Source organism: Anomaloglossus baeobatrachus, chromosome 1 (assembly GCF_048569485.1).
Source record: "Anomaloglossus baeobatrachus isolate aAnoBae1 chromosome 1, aAnoBae1.hap1, whole genome shotgun sequence".
In the NCBI taxonomy this organism is placed as follows: domain Eukaryota; kingdom Metazoa; phylum Chordata; class Amphibia; order Anura; family Aromobatidae; genus Anomaloglossus; species Anomaloglossus baeobatrachus.
Genome location: NC_134353.1, coordinates 840,736,193 through 840,758,186, shown reverse-complemented (window position 1 = coordinate 840,758,186; position 21,994 = coordinate 840,736,193). Strand labels below are relative to the sequence as shown.

At 44.2% G+C, this 21,994-nt stretch overlaps 1 protein-coding gene across 1 annotated transcript in view; it reads left to right on the top strand.

Annotated features, from left to right (window-relative positions):
- The window catches only part of LOC142300970 (V-type proton ATPase subunit S1-like protein), a 91,445-nt gene that overhangs the window by 55,862 nt on the left and 13,589 nt on the right, over nucleotides 1-21,994 (top strand). Inside the window, exon 5 of the mRNA XM_075341994.1 lies at nucleotides 16,590-16,640. Coding sequence (XP_075198109.1) covers nucleotides 16,590-16,640 — 51 coding nt within the window. The remainder of the gene's footprint in view (nucleotides 1-16,589; nucleotides 16,641-21,994) is intronic.

The following is a 21,994-nucleotide window of genomic DNA, read 5'->3' as shown; positions in this document are numbered from 1 at the left end:
GCGGAGACCCAAACTGCCCATTCATTGACTTCTATTAGGGTTCAGGTCACGTCCGAGTCCCAAACCGAAACTAATCTAAAGTCTGGCTGAACCCACCGAACCGAACTTTCACAGGTCCGCTCATCTGTATTTCTTAACCTTCTTTTATCAACAATTCATGAAAAATGGACAGCACGAAAAATGGACAGCACATGGATATTTGTGTGCTTTTCGATTTTTTTTTTTCCATAAAGCCATAGACATGCATTGATGAGTTTGATCCAACACTCAGATCAATATCGGAAAAGTCTTTGTGCCGATTACTCAGTCCAAGGAGAAAATCGGACATGTTAATCACCCCATAGACTATGATAGGTATGATAGCTATCTATGAGAAAAACTAACATCTGAATGAGCCCTAAATTTAGGTTCACATACATCATGTTTGGCATATGTCCTTTTTCTTCTCTTTCAAATAGAACTGGTAACCAATCCATTTTATTGCATCAATGTTACCCCCTTCATGACCCTTCATGTACCTATATGTCATGGAAGTCAGTTCGTTCCGAACCAATGACGTATAGGTTCGTCATAGCAATCGTGGAGGCATAGAAGCTGTGCCCACCATGATCTCCGCCGGGGACTCGGCTTTCCTGACAGCTGAGCCCCGACCATCACAGTTAGGGGCAGTTCCCACACTGTCCCTGGCTGTTTAACCCCCTAAATGCCATGATTGATATTGGTCATGGCACTTAGGAGATTGGGAGAGGGATCGCGCTCTCTACCCCCCTTCAAACAGTGCACCCGCAATGTAATTGCAAGGGCTCGATCGTTGTCGTGGTGACTCGAGGTCGTCATGACGACCTCCGGGTCACATGACTACGGAAAACTTGAGTGATCATGCCTGCAGCTTTCCCTGTGCAGCTCTGACAGCTGTGATGTTTTGCAGTGATTGAGCACAGCAGAACATCGCAATTAGAGTCCTGTAATTATTATTATTATTATTTATTTATAGAGCACCATTAATTAGAGAATTTTTTAATAAATGGGGTACGTCTTATAATGCCAGTGTCCGTCTAACAAATCATATAGGGTATATGTCCCTCATAGCCTCCCCATCCTAAAATTAACCCGCTTAATCTGGATATGGCCACCTTATATTGAATATAGCACCCTTGTGCTGACACACATCCCTCAGTGATGCCACATGTCCTCTATGGCTGGCACACGTCCTCTATGGCTGGCACACGGCCCCTATGGCTGGCACATGGCCCCCAGTGATGCCACATGTCCCCTATGGCTGACACACGGCCCCTATGGCTGGCACACGGCCCCTATGGCTAGCACACAGCCTCCTGTGGCTGGCACACGGCCCCCTGTGGCTGGCACACAGCCCCCAGTGATGCCACATGTCCCCTATTGCTGGCATTTGTCCTCTATGGCTGGCACACGGCCCCCAGTGATGCCACATGTCCTCTATGGCTGGCACACGGCCCCCTGTGGCTGGCACATGGCCCCTATGGCTGGCACATGGCCCCCTGTGGCTGGCACACGGCCCACTGTGGCTGGCACACGGCCCACTGTGGCTGGCACACATCACCCTGTGTTAGATATCGCCCCCATGCTGCTGCTTTTAGTAAAATAAACTCTTTCCTTACCTTCTCCATCACTGTCTCGTGTCTCCCTCCGTGGGGTTGAGCTCCTCCTGTCTACTGCGCTTCCTACTTCCTGGTTCTCGATGCGGTCATGTGATCGGCACAGCAGAGAGATATCTCTGCGTGCCTGATCACAGCAGCAGGAGGGAGACCGGGGAGACATGCAGGAGGAGGTAAGGAAAGAGTTTTTTATTTTACTATGAGCAGCAGCATGGAGGCCATAGCTAACACAGGGGTGCATGTGCGATCAAAGGGAGCACAGGCAGATATAATATGCGCCGCTCCCCCAGCCCATCACCACAGTGCGGTTTCAGCACCATGTTGATGGACAGCGGCAGTGCATATTATATGAGCGGGAGCAGGAGATCTAACGCTGCCGCCCGCAGCTTTCACCTGCCTCTACCAGCCTCCCTCAGCCTCCAGCATGGCTCCAGAGCGGCCCCCACCTCCCCTGGACCCTGCAGTATATAATTCGTATATTCGGATTATAAGACGCACTCCCTACTTTCCCCCAAAATTTGGGGGAACAAAAGTGCGTCTTATAAAGCGAAAAATACAGTAAATGTGGTATCGTTGTAATCGTACTGTAAGGTCAGTACGATTACAGCGATACCACATTTACTGTATTTTTCGAATAAAATTGTCTTACACTTTTATGGCACGGTGAACGGCGTAAAACAAAAACAAATCTATTCCCGAATTGCTGTTTCTTATTGATTGTGCTTCACAAAAAGTGAAATAGAAGGCGATCAAAATAGATTATGTGGCCCAAAATGGTAGCAATAAAAACTCCAACTCATCCCGCAAAAATCAAGCCCTCACATGACTCTGTAGGTAAAAAAATAAAAAAAAACTGTAGCTTTCCAAAAAAATCAGTGATGCAAAAAAACTTTATTTTGTAAAAAGCAATTTTTAGTGTAATAGTCGCCAAAATTGGATAAATCTGGTGGTATCATTGTAATTGTGCTGACCGGAGTAATAAAGCCGCACTTATACCACAAGGTGAATGGCGTAAAAAATAAATAAACAAAGCCAATTCTTCAACTGCTGTTGATTTGTTCATTCTGCTTCTTAAAAGTCACAGTATGGCGTGTCTCATATTTATCCTGCACTCTACGCTGAGTGCTTTCACCGTGATTACGTGTAAGGGTATGTGTTTACTATCAGTGTTAGCAGTGTTTTGGATGCAGTGTGTTTTTACTGCGTACAAAATGCTGCATTGTACAGTACAAGCACAGTGGATGGATTTATAGAAATCCCATGCCCACAGTGCTTCTTTTCTCCGCAGCGTAAACTGCTATGCAGTTTGGCTTCCCATCCTATTAATTTATGCTTGCAGAGATGCGAGTATTCTCCATGGGGAAAACAGAGTGAAAGTCTACAGCTCCCCAAACCCTGATCGTAGGTCCAGGCTGCTGCGTTATTCTGGTCAGGACATAATGTTTGCAGATTGTTGGCACATGCCCTGAAGCAGAGAAAGACACTTTGACCACATATCTGGCCTGTAGTCAGGCGGTGTCCATCTTTTTACACCTTTTTTTAAGTGTGCACATAAGTGCGGTCATCAACAGTTTTGTTCACCTTTGAAATGATGGACACCTCTGAACAGAGGCCAAACAGAGTCCAGAGTAACTCTACTGCCTCATTAGTGAATTGACCCGTCGCGGGTTTCACCTGAATCACGTATTTTGGAGACATAGATGGAAACCCCTATGTAAGGGCTCAGCATAGAGCACAATATAAATATAAACTGATTCAACATGTTCTGTACCAAAATCGTCACCAAATAGCATTCAACTCAACCCACAAAAACACAAGTCTCCACTCAGGTACGTCATTGTTTAATGGAAATATAGGGGGCTTCCAGGTTACTGGTAGCACAAAGGCTCTCGAAAAACGTCATGGTTCCCCCCTCAAATAAGAAATCCAGCAAAATCTGCACTCCGAAATTCAAATGCACCCTTCTCTTCTGAGCCCCACAATGTGCCGAAACCACAGTTAGTATCCACATGTTTTGCATAATTGTAGTGAAAAGAGCCCTCTTAAATGTATCAGGTTTCCAGAAGCAAGAGGTGGGTACAATGTATGGAAACTACAGTGTACTGGACACAACAAGGACTTATTTGCAATTTTTAATTCTGCAGCAATCACTGCATTTGACACCATGGGTGTTTTCCACAGCCTAAATCGTAACTAAAATCATAGATGAATTCCCAGAGAGGTGTAATTTGCAATCTGGCACTTAGGGGCTCTGTAAATGGAGTCCACAAACTATTTTAGGAAAATCTATGTTCCAAAAATCAAATGGCGCTTCTTCCCTCCCGAGCCCTGTGGTGCAGCCAAAACGTTCTGTAGAGTCACTTGTGGGTTATTGCCACGTTCAGGAGTAATTATGTAACACATTATGTGGCCTATTTTTACCTATTCCCCTTGTAGAAATTACAAATCTGGGGTTAAAACAATATTTTAGTGGTAAAAATGTAATTATTTTTTCTTCACTGCCCAATAGTATAACATTTTGTGACACACCTGCAGTGTCAATATGCTCACTACACCACTGCATGTATTCATTGAGGGGTGCAGTTTGTAAAATGGGGTCATTTGTGGGGGTTTCTGCTGTTCTGGCACCGAGCCAACTTTTACGTTAATGACCGGGCCTAATTTTTCACTTTATGAGGTTATAACTTTGGAACGCTTCAACAGATTCCAGTGATTCTGAGACTGTTTTTTTGTGACATGTTGTACATCAAGATCAAGCTAGTGGTACATTTTGGTTGATCTTATTTGAGTTTATTTATGAAAATATTGAAAATTTGGCAACTGTTTTGAAAATGTCACAATTTTTAAATTTAGAATTCTTATGGCTTTAAACCAGATAGTTATACCACACAAACCAGATAGTTATACCACACAAAATAGTTACTAAATAATATTTGCCACATGTCTACTTTACATCAGCCCCCACATAGCCACTTTATATACAATGCAAGCTCCCACATAGCCTCCTATATAAAGTATCAGTCTCACCATAGCCTGCTATACACAGTATGAGTATATATAGTATCAAACTATATATAGTTTGAACCCCATATAGCCTCTTATATACATTTTGAATCCCAAATAGCCTCCTATATACATTTTGAGCCCCACATAGCCTCCTATATACAGCATAAGGCTCCATATAGCCCTCTATGTACAGTTTGAGCCCAACATAGCCCCCTAAACATATCTGAGGCCCAACATAGACTCCTATATACATTATGCGGCCCACATAGCCTTCTAAACGCAGCATGCGCCCCACATAGCATCCTATATATTTTCAGCCCCACATAACCTCCTAAATGCAGTATGAGCCCACACATAGCATCCTACATACATTATGATCCCCACATAGCCTCTTATATACATTATGAGTGCCGCATAGTCTGCTATATACATTATGAGCTCCCACATAGCCTCCTATAAACAGTATGAGCCCCACATAGCCTTCTATATACAGAATGAGCCCCCAAATAGTCTCCAATATATATTATGAGCTCCACATAGCCTCCTATATACATTATGAGCCCCTCATAGCTTCCTATATACATTTTGAGCCCCCGCATAGCCTCCTAAATAAAGCATGATCCTCCACATAGCCTCCTATATACTTTATGAGCCCCCACACAACCTCCTACATTCCATACACATGACAATAAAAAAACTCTCACCTCAAACCCATTCCCCTGCCACTCTGCTCAGGTCTCTGGCGCACTGACACTCCACACAGCATATGCGATGAATTGACGTCATCTCATCTTCTGTGCCACAAACTGATTGGTGAACGATGGACCCAGTAGCCCCTGCTCCACCAATGTATTCACCGCTGTCTACATCCTGGGGATGTAGATAACTGTGACATCAGAAAGTGAGTGGCAGCATACATGCGGTGGGGAAGGGTATGGGGTGGCCCATAGGCCACTGATTTTAGCCCTTCAACTGTCTTGGTCTGTGGGCCTGACTAGAACAGCCAAAGGGACAAATGTGGCCTGTGGTCCACACTTTGCTGTACTCTGCCCTACATGATGGAAAACTACTGCTTGGGCTCGGAAGAGAAGGAGTGCCACTTGACTTATAGAATGCAAAATTTGCTGGAATTGATAGCGGACACCATGTCACATTTGCAAAGCCCCTAATGTGCTTAGACAGTGTAAACTCCCCACAATTGACCCCATTTTGGAAACAAACTAGGTTCTCCAATCTGAGACCACATTGGAAGGAACTCCGTGAAGTGTCACAATCTCTTTGAAAAGATGGACACCTCTGAACAGAGGCCAAACAGAGTCCAGAGTAACTCTACTGCCTCATTAGTGAATTGACCCGTCGCGGGTTTCACCTGAATCACGTATTTTGGAGACATAGATGGAAACCCCTATGTAAGGGCTCAGCATAGAGCACAATATAAATATAAACTGATTCAACATGTTCTGTACCAAAATCGTCACCAAATAGCATTCAACTCAACCCACAAAAACACAAGTCTCCACTCAGGTACGTCATTGTTTAATGGAAATATAGGGGGCTTCCAGGTTACTGGTAGCACAAAGGCTCTCGAAAAACGTCATGGTTCCCCCCTCAAATAAGAAATCCAGCAAAATCTGCACTCCCAAATTCAAATGCACCCTTCTCTTCTGAGCCCCACAATGTGCCGAAACCACAGTTAGTATCCACATGTTTTGCATAATTGTAGTGAAAAGAGCCCTCTTAAATGTATCAGGTTTCCAGAAGCAAGAGGTGGGTACAATGTATGGAAACTACAGTGTACTGGACACAACAAGGACTTATTTGCAATTTTTAATTCTGCAGCAATCACTGCATTTGACACCATGGGTGTTTTCCACAGCCTAAATCGTAACTAAAATCATAGATGAATTCCCAGAGAGGTGTAATTTGCAATCTGGCACTTAGGGGCTCTGTAAATGGAGTCCACAAACTATTTTAGGAAAATCTATGTTCCAAAAATCAAATGGCGCTTCTTCCCTCCCGAGCCCTGTGGTGCAGCCAAAACGTTCTGTAGAGTCACTTGTGGGTTATTGCCACGTTCAGGAGTAATTATGTAACACATTATGTGGCCTATTTTTACCTATTCCCCTTGTAGAAATTACAAATCTGGGGTTAAAACAATATTTTAGTGGTAAAAATGTAATTATTTTTTCTTCACTGCCCAATAGTATAACATTTTGTGACACACCTGCAGTGTCAATATGCTCACTACACCACTGCATGTATTCATTGAGGGGTGCAGTTTGTAAAATGGGGTCATTTGTGGGGGTTTCTGCTGTTCTGGCACCGAGCCAACTTTTACGTTAATGACCGGGCCTAATTTTTCACTTTATGAGGTTATAACTTTGGAACGCTTCAACAGATTCCAGTGATTCTGAGACTGTTTTTTTGTGACATGTTGTACATCAAGATCAAGCTAGTGGTACATTTTGGTTGATCTTATTTGAGTTTATTTATGAAAATATTGAAAATTTGGCAACTGTTTTGAAAATGTCACAATTTTTAAATTTAGAATTCTTATGGCTTTAAACCAGATAGTTATACCACACAAACCAGATAGTTATACCACACAAAATAGTTACTAAATAATATTTGCCACATGTCTACTTTACATCAGCCCCCACATAGCCACTTTATATACAATGCAAGCTCCCACATAGCCTCCTATATAAAGTATCAGTCTCACCATAGCCTGCTATACACAGTATGAGTATATATAGTATCAAACTATATATAGTTTGAACCCCATATAGCCTCTTATATACATTTTGAATCCCAAATAGCCTCCTATATACATTTTGAGCCCCACATAGCCTCCTATATACAGCATAAGGCTCCATATAGCCCTCTATGTACAGTTTGAGCCCAACATAGCCCCCTAAACATATCTGAGGCCCAACATAGACTCCTATATACATTATGCGGCCCACATAGCCTTCTAAACGCAGCATGCGCCCCACATAGCATCCTATATATTTTCAGCCCCACATAACCTCCTAAATGCAGTATGAGCCCACACATAGCATCCTACATACATTATGATCCCCACATAGCCTCTTATATACATTATGAGTGCCGCATAGTCTGCTATATACATTATGAGCTCCCACATAGCCTCCTATAAACAATATGAGCCCCACATAGCCTTCTATATACAGAATGAGCCCCCAAATAGTCTCCAATATATATTATGAGCTCCACATAGCCTCCTATATACATTATGAGCCCCTCATAGCTTCCTATATACATTTTGAGCCCCCGCATAGCCTCCTAAATAAAGCATGATCCTCCACATAGCCTCCTATATACTTTATGAGCCCCCACACAACCTCCTACATTCCATACACATGACAATAAAAAAACTCTCACCTCAAACCCATTCCCCTGCCACTCTGCTCAGGTCTCTGGCGCACTGACACTCCACACAGCATATGCGATGAATTGACGTCATCTCATCTTCTGTGCCACAAACTGATTGGTGAACGATGGACCCAGTAGCCCCTGCTCCACCAATGTATTCACCGCTGTCTACATCCTGGGGATGTAGATAACTGTGACATCAGAAAGTGAGTGGCAGCATACATGCGGTGGGGAAGGGTATGGGGTGGCCCATAGGCCACTGATTTTAGCCCTTCAACTGTCTTGGTCTGTGGGCCTGACTAGAACAGCCAAAGGGACAAATGTGGCCTGTGGTCCACACTTTGCTGTACTCTGCCCTACATGATGGAAAACTACTGCTTGGGCTCGGAAGAGAAGGAGTGCCACTTGACTTATAGAATGCAAAATTTGCTGGAATTGATAGCGGACACCATGTCACATTTGCAAAGCCCCTAATGTGCTTAGACAGTGTAAACTCCCCACAATTGACCCCATTTTGGAAACAAACTAGGTTCTCCAATCTGAGACCACATTGGAAGGAACTCCGTGAAGTGTCACAATCTCTTTGAAAAGATGGACACCTCTGAACAGAGGCCAAACAGAGTCCAGAGTAACTCTACTGCCTCATTAGTGAATTGACCCGTCGCGGGTTTCACCTGAATCACGTATTTTGGAGACATAGATGGAAACCCCTATGTAAGGGCTCAGCATAGAGCACAATATAAATATAAACTGATTCAACATGTTCTGTACCAAAATCGTCACCAAATAGCATTCAACTCAACCCACAAAAACACAAGTCTCCACTCAGGTACGTCATTGTTTAATGGAAATATAGGGGGCTTCCAGGTTACTGGTAGCACAAAGGCTCTCGAAAAACGTCATGGTTCCCCCCTCAAATAAGAAATCCAGCAAAATCTGCACTCCCAAATTCAAATGCACCCTTCTCTTCTGAGCCCCACAATGTGCCGAAACCACAGTTAGTATCCACATGTTTTGCATAATTGTAGTGAAAAGAGCCCTCTTAAATGTATCAGGTTTCCAGAAGCAAGAGGTGGGTACAATGTATGGAAACTACAGTGTACTGGACACAACAAGGACTTATTTGCAATTTTTAATTCTGCAGCAATCACTGCATTTGACACCATGGGTGTTTTCCACAGCCTAAATCGTAACTAAAATCATAGATGAATTCCCAGAGAGGTGTAATTTGCAATCTGGCACTTAGGGGCTCTGTAAATGGAGTCCACAAACTATTTTAGGAAAATCTATGTTCCAAAAATCAAATGGCGCTTCTTCCCTCCCGAGCCCTGTGGTGCAGCCAAAACGTTCTGTAGAGTCACTTGTGGGTTATTGCCACGTTCAGGAGTAATTATGTAACACATTATGTGGCCTATTTTTACCTATTCCCCTTGTAGAAATTACAAATCTGGGGTTAAAACAATATTTTAGTGGTAAAAATGTAATTATTTTTTCTTCACTGCCCAATAGTATAACATTTTGTGACACACCTGCAGTGTCAATATGCTCACTACACCACTGCATGTATTCATTGAGGGGTGCAGTTTGTAAAATGGGGTCATTTGTGGGGGTTTCTGCTGTTCTGGCACCGAGCCAACTTTTACGTTAATGACCGGGCCTAATTTTTCACTTTATGAGGTTATAACTTTGGAACGCTTCAACAGATTCCAGTGATTCTGAGACTGTTTTTTTGTGACATGTTGTACATCAAGATCAAGCTAGTGGTACATTTTGGTTGATCTTATTTGAGTTTATTTATGAAAATATTGAAAATTTGGCAACTGTTTTGAAAATGTCACAATTTTTAAATTTAGAATTCTTATGGCTTTAAACCAGATAGTTATACCACACAAACCAGATAGTTATACCACACAAAATAGTTACTAAATAATATTTGCCACATGTCTACTTTACATCAGCCCCCACATAGCCACTTTATATACAATGCAAGCTCCCACATAGCCTCCTATATAAAGTATCAGTCTCACCATAGCCTGCTATACACAGTATGAGTATATATAGTATCAAACTATATATAGTTTGAACCCCATATAGCCTCTTATATACATTTTGAATCCCAAATAGCCTCCTATATACATTTTGAGCCCCACATAGCCTCCTATATACAGCATAAGGCTCCATATAGCCCTCTATGTACAGTTTGAGCCCAACATAGCCCCCTAAACATATCTGAGGCCCAACATAGACTCCTATATACATTATGCGGCCCACATAGCCTTCTAAACGCAGCATGCGCCCCACATAGCATCCTATATATTTTCAGCCCCACATAACCTCCTAAATGCAGTATGAGCCCACACATAGCATCCTACATACATTATGATCCCCACATAGCCTCTTATATACATTATGAGTGCCGCATAGTCTGCTATATACATTATGAGCTCCCACATAGCCTCCTATAAACAATATGAGCCCCACATAGCCTTCTATATACAGAATGAGCCCCCAAATAGTCTCCAATATATATTATGAGCTCCACATAGCCTCCTATATACATTATGAGCCCCTCATAGCTTCCTATATACATTTTGAGCCCCCGCATAGCCTCCTAAATAAAGCATGATCCTCCACATAGCCTCCTATATACTTTATGAGCCCCCACACAACCTCCTACATTCCATACACATGACAATAAAAAAACTCTCACCTCAAACCCATTCCCCTGCCACTCTGCTCAGGTCTCTGGCGCACTGACACTCCACACAGCATATGCGATGAATTGACGTCATCTCATCTTCTGTGCCACAAACTGATTGGTGAACGATGGACCCAGTAGCCCCTGCTCCACCAATGTATTCACCGCTGTCTACATCCTGGGGATGTAGATAACTGTGACATCAGAAAGTGAGTGGCAGCATACATGCGGTGGGGAAGGGTATGGGGTGGCCCATAGGCCACTGATTTTAGCCCTTCAACTGTCTTGGTCTGTGGGCCTGACTAGAACAGCCAAAGGGACAAATGTGGCCTGTGGTCCACACTTTGCTGTACTCTGCCCTACATGATGGAAAACTACTGCTTGGGCTCGGAAGAGAAGGAGTGCCACTTGACTTATAGAATGCAAAATTTGCTGGAATTGATAGCGGACACCATGTCACATTTGCAAAGCCCCTAATGTGCTTAGACAGTGTAAACTCCCCACAATTGACCCCATTTTGGAAACAAACTAGGTTCTCCAATCTGAGACCACATTGGAAGGAACTCCGTGAAGTGTCACAATCTCTTTGATGAACACCTGAGCCAGAGTATTGGTATTACGAAGTGCTGGTAATTCAATGAAATGTACTATCTTACTGAACCTCTCCACAAATGCTAAAACCACAGTCTTTCCCAAAGACAAGGGTAGGTCAGTAATGAAATCCATGGATAAACATGTCCATGATCTATTAGGGATAGCGAATGGCAGGAGAGATCCCGAAGGAGGAGTATGTTTGGCGCTCCTCAGGCTTCAGTCTCCACAGGGTACTGCAGCTCGGCTGAGGTGCCGTGTCCATCCTGGGTATAGAGAAGGTAATTGCCGGTAACCACCACTATCCACACAACACACAATCAGTGCCCTCCCACTGGGACTGGGTTAGGGTAGGGACCTGGGGGTGGCCACTACAAGGTATGGGACCACTAGTTCAGTAACCCGGGGGGTGGAGCCAACCAATGGGGGAGTAAGGTGACACACACGCAGGAAGAGAGTCGGAAAAAGGGAGAGAAGACAGTCGCTGAGGAAAGAACTGCGCCATAGCTTCCTCAGGACCGAGCGCAGAAAGCAGGGTGCGGAGCCCTAGGCTGGGTGAGTTCTTTAAGTCCCACTAGCAGAATTCAACGGGCAGGAGATTGCAAGTCTCCTGGCCCACAAAGTGCCCGGGGCACAGCAGCATACTAGAGCCAGGAGCAGTGACAAAAGAGCGGCACCAGTAACGGACTCACGCTGCCTGCCATACGGGCGAGAACCGGAGCCAACACAAGGCAGAGGGTCACTGTGCAGCTTCAAGCCACAGAGACTCACACACTTAGCGCAAGAAGGAAGAACTCACAGGCTCTGACCTCTGAACTATCCGAGATCGACTGGAGCCCATGAAAGCGGGACCCGGCACTCCAGAGGCGGTGATACTTCAGTGAGTAAAGAACTTTGACTGCAACCCCTGCGTCGTCCAATCCTTCCCGCGCCCTACCCTCACCATAGCTGCACAGTATCAGGAGACTACTACTCCCAACATCCCTGGGGCCTGAACTCTGCCTGTGGAGAGCTGCACCAACCGAGCTGCGCTACCATCTGCCCCAGAGGATACCTCCCGCAGCGGCGACTCCTATATTAGCCGCAAACCACAGGTGGCGTCATGAATACAAACTCTTCTCCCCTGTAAATAACCCCTCCATTTTTATTGACACCACTTGGGTCACGGAACCAGGCCTGGCCGCTATGACAGGCCCGGTTGCAAGTAACCCCCCAGTCCCCGTGGGCGCATCATATGCAAAATACTTGGCCAGGATGTGTGGAAACACTGGCAGGCGCGAAACAGCTGTTAACCTGCATCTGATTGTGGACCCATTTTATCCCACATGAAATAAAGAAAGATTTTTTTACACGGTGAATGCCCCTCTGTTTTCTTCTATTCTGGATGAATGTTGTTATGGACTATATGCCTTTAGAGTGTGCACCACTGCTGTCTTTCATATAGGGGTTTTACCTATGCATCCAACAATATTAAATATGGGGTGTGCTTAGACTGTAGTGCATGACTGCCCTTTCTCTTTTGACAATACATACCAGATGTTCCTTTATGTTTAGAAACCGAGGGGCAAAATCCGATAAAATGATCCTTTTTACCACCAAAACCCCCCTTTTTTTGTGGATCTCACCGGAAACATGACTGTCCACACTGAGATCGCCCCCCCCCACCCCGGCAATTGGGTGCTGCCTCGAGGAAGGTTCTCCAGGGAGGTGTCTGTCCACACGTATGTCTAAGGACATGGTAGCCTCCAGGGACTCAGGGGTGTCATAAATCACCAATGCATCCTTCAACCTTTTAGACAGTCCAAATTGGCTTCTAAGAGCTGTGTCATTCCATCTGGTGTCGCTGGCCCATCTGCGAAATTCTGAAAAATAAGTCTCTGCTGACAATCCACTGTTGGAGGCGACGCAACCTGAACTCAGCCAAGGAGACTCAGTCGGGATCATCATAGATGAAACCTAAGGCCCCAAAAAAATCCATCCACCGACCAGAGGCAACCAGAGCCATGTGGCTAAGAGAAATCCCAGGATTGTGGATCCCCCTGCAACAGTAAGATCACAATTTCCACCTGCTGCTCCTCATCCCCAGAGGAGTATGTCAAAAGCCTAAAGTACAATTTACAGGCCTCTTTGAACATGAAAAAAATTGTCTCTACCGTCTGCAAACCTGTCTGGGAGAGCAATCTTGGGCTCTGGGTGGGCCTGCTTACCCTCAGAATCCTCCAAATTAGGAGTCTGCTACTGCTGCGGCTGCTGAACAGCTAACCAAAGGTCTGCTACGTCCAGGGACAGACCCTGAAACCGCTCAGCCAAAAAAGTGATGGGATCCATGGAAAAAAAAATGTGTCAGACTTTTTTTTTCTTCTTGTGCAGTTGGTGATAATGTCACACTAGATAACGGGGAAGTATCAAGCGAACGGCAAAATGGAAGAAATGGAAAGGAAACTGTGTGTCTAGGGAAAGGGGAGATATGACTCATGCCCAAATCTACTGTTGGCCTCTGGATTTCCTTACAACACTAGATCGGTTCCGCACCAATGCGCCAAGCCAGATACTGCACCTTGGCTTACCCTGAAATAGGTCCCAGGTAGGGTATAGCAGTAAGCTCTAAAGAACACGCAGGGAATACACACAGGGGGAGTAAACACATAACTTATCCCCAGATGACTCAGGGAGAGGAACTGCAACAACCAAGTTTCTCCAGATGAATACAAGCCAACTGCTTTCACCAAAGACTTGTTACAGGTATTAAACCTGTCACCAGCACAGAGTAAAGCTGGTGTCACACACAGTGACAACGACAACGACGTCGCTGCTACGTCACCATTTTCTGTGACGTTGCAGCGACGTCCCGTCGCTGTCGCTGTGTGTGACATCCAGCAACGACCTGGCCCCTGCTGTGAGGTCGCCGGTCGTTGCTGAATGTCCAGCTTCATTTTTTGGTCGTCACTCTCCCGCTGTGACACACACATCGCTGTGTGTGACAGCGAGAGAGCGACGAAATGAAGCGAGCAGGAGCCGGCACTGGCAGCTGCGGTAAGCTGTAACCAGCGTAAACATCGGGTAACCAAGGGAAGACCTTTCCCTGGTTACCCGATGTTTACGCTGGTTACCAGCCTCCGCTCTTGCTGCCAGCGCCGGCTCCTGCACTGTGACATGTGGCTGCAGTATGCATCGGGTAATTAACCCGATGTATACTGTAGCAAGGAGAGCAAGGAGCCAGCGCTAAGCAGTGCGCGCGGCTCCCTGCTCTCTGAACTGTGACATGTAGCTGCAGCACACATCGGGTTAATTAACCCGATGTGTACTGTAGGAGAGCAAGGAGCCAGCGCTAAGCGCGGCTCCCTGCTCTCTGCACATGTAGCACAGCGACGTTATGATCGCTGCTGCGTCGCTGTGTTTGACAGCTAAGCAGCGATCATAACAGCGACTTACAAGGTCGCTGTTACGTCACCGAAAATGGTGACGTAACAGCGACGTCGTTGTCGCTGTCGTTTAGTGTGAACCCAGCTTAAGTAGGAATGAAGCTATTTAAAGACACAAAAGTAAGTGCTGAAGATTAACAGGTGAAAAGGTGAGGAAATGGGCAGGGTCTTAAAGAGCAAAGGATGAATCCCAAGCGGGAAAAAGGTAAAGTCAGAGAGCAACTTGTGTAGCCAAACACTGTGACCTTCATCAGCCAGAAACTACACGATGTCTTTCAATTGTGACACATGCATAACATTGACTTTTGGAGTGCAGAGATTCCTAGAATAGTATGCAGACTCCATATACATCCTAAGTGCTAGAAAAGCAGAAACCTCCCTCAAGTGACCCCATTTTGAAATTAACATGCCTCTAGGAAGTCAACTACGGATGTAGTGATGTTTTTAATTCCATGGCTGTGTTCCAGAAACAAGCAGTAATGGATGTTGCAGAGTGTAAATGGAAATCTGCTACTGTAGTGCTCGTACATTGTAATGCCCTTAGATTGTGCCAAGCTTGAACTTGTGGAGACCAGCGCCCTGTAAAGTAAGCAGGCTCTCCTCGCTACAGTAATGCAAACATGTGGACGCTAACTGCAGTTTAGGCACACTGTATGGCTTAGGAGGGAAGGGTGTATTTGGTTTTGGGAGCGCAGTTTAACTGGATTCTTTTGGGGGAAGCCATAGCACTTTTCCAGAGCCTTTGTGCTATTTCTGTTAACAGATGATGAACTTTAGTGGGGAGTTGTTTTTTGTGTATTGAGAAGAGTCTTTTATTGTTGGTATTTTGGGGTATACAACATTATGCATCAGTTCACATTTATCCTGTGCTTTACGCTGGGTTTATATCTAAATCTACAAAATACGTGATTCAGATGAAAGACCGATGGATCCATTTACTAATGAGTTACTCTGCACTCTGTGTGGCTTCTGTTTAGCTGTACTTGGCTTTTAAGATGTACACAAAAGAGCTGGTCAACCGCACTTTTACACACACCTAAAAAGACTGGCATGGCCAGATCATAGGCCAGAGAAAGTCCAAAGTGTCTCCATCTGTCACATTATAGTGAATCTTCCTTTTGGATTCTATCTCCATCACGTATTTCTGAGATTGCTGTGGAAACCCAGATGTAAGCGCTCAGTGTAGAGCACAGGATATATGTGGGCCGAGCTTTACTGTGATCCTTGGAAGGTAGAATAAACATTTAATTTGTCACAAATGTACTTCAGTACCCCCATAGATTAATGTTATTTACATCACATATTTGGTGCACTTTTTGTGCCATTGTTAAAATTGAGCAACGTTTTGCACTAAAAAGTCACAAAACTACATAAAGACAGAAAAAAAGAAATTTTTTTATTTTGCACCAAATTCATGAACTGTGTGTGCCATTGCGATCTATTTGGTGCAAAGACCATAAGTGAATACCACAAGAAAAGAAAAAAAAAATACTTAAAATAATCAGAAATGAACAATTGGGCCCATGGTAATTTCAATGAATATTGTTGTTACATAGATCTCCGCTGATCTCTTGGGGTCCAGCAGCAGGATAACTTATGATCAGCCTATTATCAGGGGATTTTTTATCAGAAGTCAGTGGTGGTTTGCATTGTGACTCGGTTGTTTGTGTTGAAATTGGAATTACTGTTTATATGCACAACAATGTATTTAGATTTCTAAGGAATGTCAATTATCCCTGATGGTTCTCTGTAATTACTGGTAATGGCTCACCACCATTAGATATTATATTTCAGCCATACACTCATTACTTTATGATTTATTCTTTATTTTCCTCTTTGTAGACTTACTTTAAAGTTTTTCAAGGTTGGACAATTAAAGGGACTTGCCTTAAGGTAAGCCATGATTACATATTCTGTAAGTAAATGTAAGTCCATACAGTGGGTACGGAAACTATTCAGACCACTTTAAATTTTTCACTCATTGTTTCGTTGAAGACATTTGGTAAATTCAAAAAAGTTTTTTTCTCATTAATGTACATTCTGCACCCCATCTTGACAGAAAAAAAAGAAATGTAGAAAATTTTGCAATTTCTTTAAACAAGAAAAACTGAAATATCACATGGTCATAAGTATTCAGACCCTTTGCTCGGACACTCATATTTAAGTCACATGCTTTCCATCTCCTTGTGATCTTCCTTGAGATGGTACTACTCCTTCATTGGAGTCCAGCTGTGTTTAATTAAACTGATAGGACTTGATTTGGAAAGGCGCACACCTGTCTATATAAGACCTCACAGCTCACAGTGCATGTCACACCATATGAGAATCATGAGGTCAAAGGAACTGCTCAAGGAGCTCAGATACAGAATTGTGGCAAGGCATAGATCTGGCCAAAGTTACAAAAGAATTTTTGCAGTACTCAAGGTCCCTAAGAGCATAGTGGCCTCCATAATCCTTAAATGGAAGAAGTTTGGGACCACCATGACTCTTCCTTGACCTGGACGTCCAGCTAAACTAAGCAATTGTGGGAGAAGAGCCTTGGTGAGAGAGGTAAAGAAGAACCCCAAGATTACTGTGGCTGAGCTTCAGGGATGTAGTAGGGAGATGGGAGAAAGTTGCACAAAGTTAACTATCACTGCAGCCCTCCACCAGTCGGGCCTTTATAGCAGAGTAACCGACGAAAGCCTCTCTTCCGTGCAAGACATTTAAAAATCCGCATAGAGTTTGCAAAAAAACACATAAACGACTCCCAGACTATGAGAAATAAGATACTCTGGTCTGATGAGACAAAGATAGAATTTATTGGTGATAATTCTAAGCGGTATGTTTGGCAGCATCATGCCAGGGGGGTATTTTTCAGCTACAGAGACAGGACAACTGGTTGCAATTGAAGGAAAGATGAATGTAGCCAAGTACAGAGATATCCTGGAAGAAAACCTCTTCCAGAGTGTTCTGCACCTCAGACTTGGCCGAAGGTTCATCTTCCAAAAAGACAATGACCCTAAGCACAAAGCTAAAATAACAAAGGAGTGGCTTCGGAAAACTCTGTGACCAATGAAATTTTTTGAATTTACCAAATGGCTGCAATGAAACAAAAAATGAAAAATTTAAAGAGGTCTGAATGCTTTCTGTACCCACTGTATGTACACTGACTAGATATAATGCCACATCTATTCTTTACCTTCAGCACTACAGCTATGTAATGATTTGGGCTAATATGTTGGGTTGCCTATTTAACCACACTTTTATTTCAAAGTACTGAGAAATGTGGCTTCAATTGTTTTTTCATGTTATAACTTTTGAATCATTCAGATTTGACCTTCTGAACTCTAAAGCGGGCTTTACACACTGCGACATCGCTAGCGATAACACCCACCCTCGTCATACAGACGATATGTGGTGATCGCTGCCGTAGAGAACATTATCGCTACGGCAGCGTCACACGCACATACCTGCTCTGCGACATCGCTCTGGCCGGCGAACCGCCTCCTTTCTAAGAGGGCGGGTCGTGCGGCGTCACAGCGGCGTCACACGGCAGCAGTCCAATAGAAGCGGAGGGGCAGAGATGAGCGGGACGTAAACATCCCGCCGACCCTCTTCCTTCCGCATTGCCGGTGGAGGCAGGTAAGGAGATGTTTGTCGCTCCTGCGGTGTCACACATAGCGATGTGTGATGCCGCAGGAATGACAAACAACATCGCTAAAAAGCAGAAAACGATTTTTTATTTCAGGACGACCTCTCCACGGCAAACGATTTTGCCCTCTTTTGCGATCGTTTCAGATCGCTCTTAAGTTTTACACACTGCGATATCGTTAATGGCGCCGGATGTGCGTCACAAACAACGTGACCCCGACGATAATTCATTAACAATATCGTAGCATGTAAAGCCCGCTTAATAATCCCTAAAATAAAGAAAAATATATTCCTTTTGTAATGAGACAAAAAGGGGTCAGAACGCATATCAGATAGCTGGGCACATGACTATACAACAATGATTAATTAAAGCGCTGGTGAGCAGAGATATTCTATCACTTCCTAAAGTGGGAAAACCTTTATGGATTTCCACCTCATCTCCAACCTCACCACAGTCTTCTTCCCAACCCTAACCCATCTCTTCAACCTAGCACTAACAACTGGTGTTTTCACCTCATGCTTTGAACAAGCCTCGATCACACCCAAAGCCCTACATTCACCTATCCTCTGTGTCTAGCTATCGCCCCATATCACTTCTCCCTTATGCCTCAAATCTACTGTAACAGCATGTCCATCTTGATCTGTACTTCCAACTCTCCTCTTGCTCCCTCTTTATTCGGTTACAATCTGGCTTCCGATTGCATCATTCCACTGAGACTGCCCTAACTAAAGTAACCAATGACATACTTACCGCCAAAGCCAAGCGACATAAATCTGTCCTACTCCTCCTAGACCTGTCTTCTGCTTTTGATACTATGTACCATTCCCTCTTGCTACAGATTCTCTCATCTCTTGGTATCACAGACTTAACACTATCCTGGATCACTTCATATCTAATGGACCGGACTCTCAGTGTCTCCCTCTCTCACACTACTTCCTCATCTCACTTTTTATTTGTAGGTCCCACGACTTTTAGTATCATCTCTACGCAGATCTACCTCTCTGGACCTGATATCACCTCCATACTAACCAAAATCCCACAATGTCTATCTGCTATTTCATCCTTCCTTTCGGCTCGATTTTTAAAATTGAACATCGACAAAACAGAATTCATCATCTTTCCCCCATCTCACTCTACCACTCCATGAGACCTATCCATCAAAGTCAATGGCTGCTCACTCTTCCCAGTCCCGCATGCTCGCTGCCTGGTGTTAACACTCTACTCTACTCTTATCTTCAAGTTGCTTATCCAATGCCTTTTCAACCTCCTGCTGACTCCAACTAAAAAATATTTCCTGAATCCGTACATTCCTTGACTAAGAATCTGCCAAAATACCAGTGCAATAACATTAGTGTTAAATCATCAAGGTGAATGTTTCCTTCTTTATTTCTTCTACTTTTCAGTTTACCCACTGTGTATGACCTAATCTAATGTATAATGTTCTTCTGTCAACTCTACTGTCTTGTCAATTAAGTAATTGATGTTATTATTTAAGTTGTGCTGCTGTGATACCATAATTTCCCACGGGATCAATAAAGTGAATCGTATCGTATCGCATACCTTCATCATCTCATGCCTTGACTACTGCAACCTCCTGCTCTCTGGCCTCCCCTTCTAAAACTCTAGCACCCCTACAATCTATTCTAAACTCTGCTGCTCGACTAACCCACCTGTCCCCCAGCTATTCCTTGACCTCTCCTCTCTGCCAATCTTTTCACTGGCTTCCCATTGCCCAAAGACTCCATTTCAAAATACTAGCCATGACATACAAAACCATCTGCAAATTGTTTTCTCCAGACATCTGTAGCCTAGTCTCCCAGTACTTACCTGTACATAACCTCCAATCTTCACAAGATCTCCTTCTTTTCTCATCTTTTATCTCCTCTTCCCACAATCGCACACAAGATTTCTCCCATGCCTCACCCATACTGTGGAACTCTCTTCCACAACATATCACATTCTCACTTACCATGGAAACCTTCAAAAGGAACCTGAAGACCCACCTCTTCCAACAAGCTTACAAACTGCAATAACCCTCAGTCCATTATACCGCTGCCCGACTAGCTCTACTGTCACCTACTGTATACTCACCCATCCATTGTAGAATGTGAGACCTCATAGGCAGGTGTCCTCTCTACCCCTGTACCAGTCTGTGCCTTGTATTCTTTATGATTATTGTACTTTTCTATGTACACCCCTTTCACATGTAAAGCGCTGTGGAATAAATGGCTCTATTATAAATAATAATAATAATAATATGGTTCAATACTATAGACGGCTCCATGTGCCATTTTGTACGAAGGTATATTCAATCGTGAAATCAATGATTTTAAGGGAGAATAAATCTTTTCAAACAACATAACATGGAGGTATAGCATGTATTACGGGTTCATACTACTGGGATCACTAGTATAATTGTATGCATGTCCTGATCACATCTGTCTTAGCTGCAATGTTTTGGCACATGCCTCATCCAACATACAATAGCAGTGCACAGCGAACTCTATTGTCTAATCGTGGTGTCTGTCAGGGTCTGGCATGTTTGTTCTATTCTTTACCATGAACAACAACATCTCGAAACATCTGTCTGAAGCCACAGGCTTAAAAAGGCTACCCCAAACAGACTTGGCACAAGCCACTTCATTTGGTGGAATACAGAGAAGCTCTACCATCCGGAGGTGCGAACCAGAAGAAGGAATGGTCGCCAAGCAAGGAATAAGCTTGGGAGGTCACGTAAAGGACAAAATCAGGATCTGTAAGAATAGTCATGTAGCCAGGTCAAAACCAATAGGGCAGCAAGGTAAAAAATCATCAGGCAGGAAACGCATCAATAAACAATCCGAAGTAAAAAATGAAAACCACCAATGCTAGTGTAGCACCCCTGAAGCAATCAGGAGCTACAAGGTTCTGCATCCTGTCAAAGATGCAGGGCCTACCCCCAGGAACCCGGAAGACCAGTGCCGGTAACAGCAAAACACATTAGAATCCCAGTTTTTCCATTCCCCAAGGACTGGTGACAGACTAGAGTTGGACCCAATGGATGGCCACCCAGGCATGGAGCCGATCCAGTCCACTAGACGACAACCAGGGGAGGAGGGGTCAGTCAGTTAGTTAGGGGTACTTTGCACATTGCGACATCGCTACTGCGATGTCGTCGGGGTCAAATCGAAAGTGACACACATCAGGCGCCAGTAACGACGTCGCAACGTGCAAAGCCTAGATGCACCGATAAACGATCGCAAAAGCGTCGTAAATCGGTGATCTGTGTAGTGTCAGTCATTTCCATAATTTCGCCGTATCGGTAATGTTCACTACGGCAGCTATCACAAGATATCGCATCTGCGACGGGGGCAGGGACTATCGCGCTCGGCATCGCTACAATCGGCTAGCGATGTCGCAGCGTGCAAAGTGCCCCTTAGAGTCTGTAAGTGGAAGTGAGAGGAGATGGACACACTGTACTGACGGGAGTGTGTGACGGTGACCTGAGGGCCCAGGCTTGTGGTTGCCGGTGGAGTACATTGGAGTGCTCCTGGAACCATAGCACCGACGGGGTACAGAATCCTAGGTCAGGCAAATGCTCCAGGCAGACCTGATAAAATCTGCACAGTCCAGG